The 8,224-nt window shown below is 34.3% G+C and overlaps 1 protein-coding gene across 1 annotated transcript in view; it reads left to right on the forward strand.

The window, feature by feature from the left end:
* Positions 1-3,079, forward strand: part of LOC110422398 (glutamate decarboxylase-like) — a 9,104-nt gene extending 6,025 nt beyond the window's left edge. Inside the window, exons 5-6 of the mRNA XM_021436277.2 lie at positions 976-1,028; positions 2,375-3,079. Coding sequence (XP_021291952.1) covers positions 976-1,028; positions 2,375-2,857 — 536 coding nt within the window. The 3' untranslated portion in view covers positions 2,858-3,079. The remainder of the gene's footprint in view (positions 1-975; positions 1,029-2,374) is intronic.
* The last annotated feature ends 5,145 nt before the right edge of the window (positions 3,080-8,224 follow it).

Genomic DNA, 8,224 nt, shown 5'->3' on the forward strand with positions numbered 1-8,224 from the left:
CTTTTGGTTTTTTTTTTTTTTTGTCTGAAGTGAATGGGACAGTTAGGATAATACCCCCCTAGGTCTTATTTTTCTATTGATGTTGCTCAAGTCCAACAGATTGTATGCCTTGAGTTTGGTTTGTGGTCAGATTGGTAGCACAGGCACTGTTTTTACCATGCAATGGGTTGTGGTAATGACTTCATAACTTATTAAGCTAAGAAACAGGATCCTCATGACAAGTTTCACGGAAATTTGTTATTTCATTATCACCTTTTTTATTTTTTATTGGCTGCTTTTGTTTGTAGCATGCTGTTGAAGCACAAAAAGTTGTTTTGTGATTGGAGTGGGAATTGGAATCACATTCATAACTTCACTAGTTTAACTTTAGTGTTATGTCTGCTTTATCCATTAGAAACCTTGTTTGGATGCAGCCAAAAACATAGCAATAAAATTTATTTGGATTAATTTCCTTCTGACTCAAAACAGGTACAAGATTAATTTCATTTGATAGGATTACGATAACTTGAACTCCAAAATATAAATTACCAAAAATTTTGTAATTAAGCTTGCTTTCGGAGTAATGCTGATACAACAAAATGCCTGGATATGCTCTATCCAACTGTGTGCTGGTTAAACAATTTCAAGTAACAATCTGCTATGGTTCTACGCTTTGGTGGCCTATGTCTTTGATGTGGTAAGAAAATTTTTATCATATTCCCCTCATTATTCATAGTTTATCTATGAAGTATAGATAAAGTATTTCATCAAGGCTTCTATAAATCATAAACATATGTTACAAGTAATAACTTAACCTTGTTCGTTATTGTGGACAGTAATTTACTTTTTACAGTTTTGAATTACTTACTCTTAAGAATTCATGTCTTCCATTCAGAATTGTCTTTTTTAGCTACTTTTAGAACAAATAATGTTACAAGTACACTGGCACTGATGCTTAAATGTTCATAATTCTTTTCACCCTCACCATTGTGGCAGGCTCTAGTCAAATTATAGCTCAATATTATCAGCTTATTCGGCTTGGCTTTGAGGTAATTTCTGCTAAATTTTTTAAACAGACTATCGGAGATGTGGAAAGGATAGTTTCAGTTTAATTTAGCATAAGTACCTGGTTGCCCCTTTGATTTTCCTTTGATTTCATTTCTTTTTCAAGAACCATTTTCCTGGAGAATAAAAAATTCTCTATGCTCACTACGCATGGAAACCGATTGCATGGTATCTCATAGTTCAGCAAGTATTTTCTTTTTTTCTTTGGTTTTTTGGTACATGTGAAAGCCCATTTGTTTAGACTGAGACAATTCTCAATGATTTAATTTTTATCATCAACATAAACTACTGAAACTGTACGTAGTGCTTGTGTTAGTGTACAACTCCCAAGTGTAGTAGTTTGTAAGCAAGTAAAACTAGTTAATGTAGAATAACTTCGATAACCTAAATACCCTCAAATAACATGGGTCCATTTGGGTACATTCAAACAGCTGGAATCCCAGGTTCAAACTTGAGTAGGAGAGAGTGGGGTTTTTGGAATGAGTGAGAGCTACCTCCCTTTTTGTACCCCAAGTCTAATACGCATTTGTATTCACCTTCAAAAAAAGTTCTAAATATTAGAAATTGCAATGGAGACCTAAAGTACGCAACCAATCTCTTCATAATCATCAACCTCTGTCGCATCAATCTCTTCTTGTTGGAGAAAGCTCAAACTTGATCTTTGAAGCATTAAATGGATCCATGAAGAACTCTCTTAGCAATAGAATTGTTTGGCAGCATCAACATTGTCAATGGCACTTACATTTTAAAAGAATCAAGTCAATAGGTAAAATAGCCCATTCACAAAACTCCTATACTTTGATAGCCTCTAATTTTCTCTCCATATCCAGGGAAAATAAATCACATAGAATGTTTGACTAGGTACCTCATCACTAGCATCCTCTATTGCTTGCATGATCTCAACCTTCTCAAGTCCATCTCCCCAACCTCTTCCAATTAGAAACTCTGCTTGTTGGGTATTCAATTCTTCAGGCTGATCGTGTTGCACTGATTTGTCAGATTTTTTGCCATGCTTCTCAACTTCTAATTCTTCAAAGCTTTTAATCTTTCTGATAGAGAAGCAACTGCTTTGAAGATGCCCACAGGACCACCACTATTGGAAATCTATCCTTAATGTCGTGAACCTCTTGAGCTTCTTCCTCAACCATGATATGAACTACATCATTCAAATTATGAGCTTCAGCTTGACTCTTGTTTTCCAGGCATATCTGAGGAACTAGATTGAGAGTTGAGACCATTAGGCCATACCATCTAGTAATTGTTGCAATGCCCATAAGTTTACTGTCTTTTCCATCTCTTACTAAGTTTGTCTAATTTTTGTTCATAAAAGGGGTACAAGAATATCATTGAAAACTGCATTGAGAATGCAAGAATTCTGAAGGAAGGGATAGAGAAAATAGGACGGTTTGAGATTGTCTCCAAAGATGTGGGTGTTCCCCTTGTGGCTTTTGCTCTAAAAGACAGCAGTAAACACACTGTATTTGAGATATCTGAGAACTTGCGAAGGTTCGGTTGGATCGTTCCAGCTTATACAATGCCTGCAGATGCCCAAAATGTTGCTGTTCTCCGTGTTGTTGTTAGGGAGGACTTCAGTCGCGGCCTGGCAGAGAGACTTGTCTCACATATTGAGCTGGTTGTGAAGGAACTAGAATTGCTTCCAAGTCGTACGGCCATTGAAGTTGCGCATGTTGACTCCGTGCAAGAAGAAAATAGGGGTGCAAAGTCTGCTAAAAAGACTGAGAGAGAGATTATAAAAGAGGCTGCCAGGACCTGGAGGCGTTTTGTGAATGCCAAGAAAACAGGGGTGTGTTAAGACCCTACAAATCTGTGTTCTACAATATTATGTGTTAGCCATGTTGGATATTAATGGATTGCTGGGGCAATATCTATTTTACTCTTTGAAACTGCAGCATTACTTATATTGTAATTTCATTGTGTTATGCATGTATAAGAGTGGTATAAGTTTTTGTGTATGTAGAATATTATGTTCAAATTAAATAATATATGGATTTTGTCGTCTTGGTTGGTTGCTTAATTTTTTTGGGAGGGAAGCCCTCATATATTGCAAATTAAACACAACATTTATAGAAAATGACAAATTATGTTCACTATCATCCTTGGTTGGATTGTGTTATATTTCATTTGGAATGTTAAGGTTTTGTTATGTTCCCGGATGATGTGATTGTAGAGAATCTTGCTAGGCTAAACTTATCTTTCTTTTCCCGCATTAGTTCTCCAAGGCAACATTTGTCATGGGTCTTGGAGAAGTCTTTATTTATAAACCGCTAAGACTCACCTTATCCTTTATGAATGTAGTATTCGTAGCATATAGTATTCGTAGCATTTTATTTCATCTAATTACATAACGCTTTTGTTGTACCAACTCTTTACTCATAAAAGATTTAGATGTTTACGTTGGTTCAAGTCTACAAATAAATTTAAATTTTCAATGATGAGAAATGCTAGAGTCAAAACAGACCCTAATTAATGTACAGTATCTTTTATGAGTAAAAAAGTCAATAAAATGAGTCACTAGCTTCCAAGCGCGGCCAATGGCCAAAGTCTGTCGAGAAGGTAACTTTGGACTTAACCAATGCTTTCGTTGCCAGTCAAGCTGCAACTCCTAGTGTTTCCCTTGATGTCCACGTGTTGAGACCTAGTAGAATAGCAAGATAATTAGTGCACAAATTTTAGAGGGGAATACTGAGATAGAAAGAGAGTTTGCCTTCAATTGCTGGTGAGTGTGTGGGTGTAAGGTGACGCTGGCAATAGATTAGTTGATACTATATCGTTGGTGGCCACTTCAAGGAGTGAGGATGTATTGTTAGGCCTTTTGTCCAGGATGGCTATTGTTAATAGGAATGAATGGATGCCATAACCTTCTTAGTAAGATCTTGGATCAAAGATGATTCTTGCAATGCCTTCGTGGTAAGTGTATTTGTCACACCTGAGTATTCAATTAAACATATCAACACTTCAAGTAGGTTAATTGACAAACCTCAAAAACAAAAATGTCACGTAATTATTATTATAATGTATCAATATGTCATGTCGTATATATAAGTTTGGTGTTTCAAACTTGACAAAAAGAAAGATGAAAAAGAGATAGTAGATAAGGACAGATAGGCTGAGAAAAATGATTTGCTTGTATTACATTTTTACAAACCCAACCATTTGTTACAATTGCAATACATATCTATAATGCTTTGTCTATTTACATTCTTATCCCCACTTTAATTGTCTAATTACACATATTAATTACATTTGTATAAATCTATTATTTACGGTCTAATCTATATTAAGATGCTTTAAACTTCCCTTCAAGATGGGCATGTATGTTGATAATGCCTATCTTACCCAGTAGTGTTTTGAATTGTCTTGGAAGCAAAGCCTTGTGAGTAAATTTGCAATCTGCATTGTAATATGTGCATTCTTGGGAGTAGCAAGGATCTTTTCTCGTATGAAGTGGTAGTCAACTTCTATATGTTTGGTCTTTTTGTGAAATGTGGGATTCTTGCAAATGTGGATCGTTGATGGATTGTCACAGTACAATTTACCAGCTTTATTGTGATTAATTCCAATATCTTTCAATAAGGATATTAGCCATAGTATTTCATAGCAGCTTTATTGTGATTAATTCCAATATCTTTCAATAAGGATATTAGCCATAGTATTTCATAGCAAGTGGCTGCCACTGATCTATATTCAGCTTTAGTGGAGCTTATAGACACCATAACTTGTTTCTTAGCTTTCCAACTGACTAAGGATTTGCCAAGAAAAGTAGTTAGCTTGAGACAAATTTTCTTGTATCATTGCAACCAACATGGTTACTGTCTAAGTATGTAATTAAGCTCAAATCTGAATTAAATGAGATGAACATACCTTGTCTAAGTGCTGCCTTGGGGTACCTTAATACTGTATAATCTACTTGTAAGTGGCATTGCTTTGGCTTCTCCAGGTATCATGATAAATTCTATACTGCAAAGGCAATATCAAGTCTTATAAATGTTATGTAGTATAATATCCCAATGAGTTGCCTATAACTACTCATATAAAAAACTACCTCCTCATGATCTGCTTGTGTCAATTTGGAATTATAGTCCACTGGAGTTGTAATTGGTTTCGTTCCTAATAAACCATAGTCATTCAACAAGTCTAAAGTGTATTTACTTTGAGAAATGGAAATACCTTTAATTGATCCTGCCATTTCTAATCCAAGGAAAAGTTTTGGAATCCCCAAGTGCTCAAGCTTAAATTGAGTTTGCAAGTACTTCTTTATGAAATCTACGAAAGACTTATTGGATCCTCCAATGACTATATCATCAACATATAACAATAATCCTACAAAGTCACCATTGTCATTCCTCTTCATAAAGAGTGAATAATCTGACTTCGATTGTTGAAAACCAAATCTGAGCAAGCTTTTAGTGAACTTATAGTTCCATTGTTTATATGCTTGTTTGAGAATAGAGAGTGGTTTTTTAAGTTTGCAAACTAACTTTGATTGACCTTTATATTCCCCTTTAACTATGCAGCCTTGCAAAAGATCCATATACACTGCCTCATGAAGAAAAGCATTGGCAATGTCTAATTGGGAAAACTACCATCCTTTTACAATTGTCAGAGCTAAGAAATTTCTAATAGTAAAATGTTTGACAATAAGGTTAAAGGTTTCCATGAAATCAAATCCTTCTCTTTGATTGTAGCCTTTGGCAACAAATTTGGCCTTCTATTTGTCAACAGTACCATCTGAGAGTAACTTGATTTTACAGACCCATTTACATTCTATGGAAGGTTTATCATGTGGAAAAGGTACCATTATCTAGGTGTTATTGGCTTCTAAAGCCTCTAATTCTTGTTGGATGGCTTTTTTCCATTGAAAATATTAAACAACTTGATGGTAGTTAAATGGTTTAGGAGTGACTTTAAGATTAGCAGTGAAAACCTTGTTTGAAGGTGAGAGTTTGATAGTTGACAATCATTTGGAAATTGGATATGTAGTGATATTTATGTGTGGAAAAATGGTGGAGACATAGTTTATGTTAGGATTGTCAGAAGGTAAATGATATTAATAAACATCCAAGTATTTCGAAGGGCAGCGAATCCTAATGCTCTTTCTAAGGTGTATAGGTGAAGAGGGTGGCTCAACATATTGAGCATTGGTGATAGTGCTAGGGATAGAAGTGTCATTAGTGAAGGATGAATCATTGGTAGAATTGTGATGAAAAGTTTCATCAAGGAAAGGGGTAAGTACATCAGTGTTATTATGGGAATCCTATTGGTTAAGGGTATAGGAAGAAAACAACTAAGGTTAGCATAACTATGGCTACAAGGTGGTAAATCCGAAAAATTATGGGATGGATTAGATGTGATAATGATAGTAGAGTCTAAGTTATAATTTGCATGCTTATGCTTGAAAGGAAAAATATGCTTCTAAAGATAACATCCCTTAAAGTGAAACACTCTTGTTTGTCAAGATCATATAATCTATATCCTTTAACACTTAAAGGGTAACCAACGAAGATATAATTTTTAGCTTTAGTTTCAAATTTCTTTCTATTGTGAGCTAAAGTGGAAGTAAAGCATAATGAGCCGAATACCTTAAGGTGTGGATAAAATGGTGGTTTATGAAATAACATCTCAAAGGGAGTTTTGTTTTTCAAGTTTTAAGTGGGTACCTTACTGATAAGGTAGGCAACCACAGGGACAACGTGACCCTAAAATTTGACAGGTAAGAAAGATTGAAATAATAATTATCTTGCCATAACTAAAAAGTGTTGGTGTTTTCTTTCAACCACTACATGTTGTTGTAGAGTATCAACACATGACAAATGATGTAGAATTCCTTTGGATGAGTATTCTTTAACAAGTTTGAATTCTAAATCATTATTAGATCGTATGATCTTTATTTTGGTAGAAAATTGTGTAAGAACCATGTTATAAAAGGAGGGTAAAATACAAGCAAATTCTAACTTGAATTTCATATAAAATACCCATGTAAAATGAGTAAAATCATCACTATTGTGAGGAAATAATGATAACCATCAATTGAGAGAACTTTGTAAGGGCCTCATGTATTAGTATGGATAAGTTCAAAAGCAACAGTGGTTCATTTCACATGATTTGGAAAAGCAAGTCTCTTTAATTTTGCGAGAAGATTGTTAATGTAGTAAGCTCAATGCAATAAATACCATGAGGGGGTGAATTAGTATTTTAAAAATTTTTTTTGCAAGCCCAATGAAAAATAGCTCTTTTTTAAAAGTAAATTTTCTTCTTGTGTCAAAAGCAAAGCAAGTGATTTTTTTAAAAACGAATTTCAACAATAAACCTAAAAGCACAAAAGTAAATCAAGACACAAGTACTTTTATAGAGGTTTGGTTTTCTTAAATACCTATGTCCTCTCCTTGGGCTCACCAAGGAGTTTTCAATCTATTTAAGGAAATGTGCTTTTTAACGAGATCAAGCATTAAACCCTTACAAACACTTTTTTAAGACATCAAGAAATAACCCTTATAATGTTTTTTCACGGGATTAAGCGAAACCACAAATATGCCTTTTAACTAGAGCAAGTACAACCTACAAAGTGGGTTTTACCAAGCTCAACCACTAACCTAAACTAACTTTTCAAAGTTAAGTTAGAACTTTTACAAATGTGTGTACAAAGGAGTAATAGCAAAGATTTGTCTTAAAAGGTTACTTGCTAAAGGTTTAAGCTTTGGTGTAGGAGAAAAGAAATAATCTCACAATATTATGTCAAGGATGGGAAGTGAAGAGCTTGAATAACCTTGAAAGCTTGAGGGAAAACTAAAATGATGTCTAGAGAGAAATGAGGATCTTGGAACGTTTCTCCAGGGTTTTAAACTTTTGCTTTGTTTCTTACTTCAAAATGAGTTAAAGGTGGCTTTTTATACTTGCAAAGAGATTTGGTTAGTAGGCTATCCCTGATGGATATGATTCTGCACTTAATCATTCGTTGGACTTTGATGCCTTGTTTTTGATTTCTCACACATGTGCACATATCGTTAACAAGTCATATAATGATGAAGTAGAATATCGTCTCACATAGAATTGTTTTAATTCCTACTATTAACTACTAAAATTAACACACCCTAATTTTATTCAAACAACCAAATTTTAAAATTATTAGAAAGAATTAAACTACTAAACTAAAACTTCAGTC

The sequence above is a fragment of the Theobroma umbraticum genome, unplaced genomic scaffold (assembly GCF_002168275.2).
Source record: "Theobroma umbraticum cultivar Fairchild unplaced genomic scaffold, ASM216827v3 scaffold_146.0, whole genome shotgun sequence".
In the NCBI taxonomy this organism is placed as follows: domain Eukaryota; kingdom Viridiplantae; phylum Streptophyta; class Magnoliopsida; order Malvales; family Malvaceae; genus Theobroma; species Theobroma umbraticum.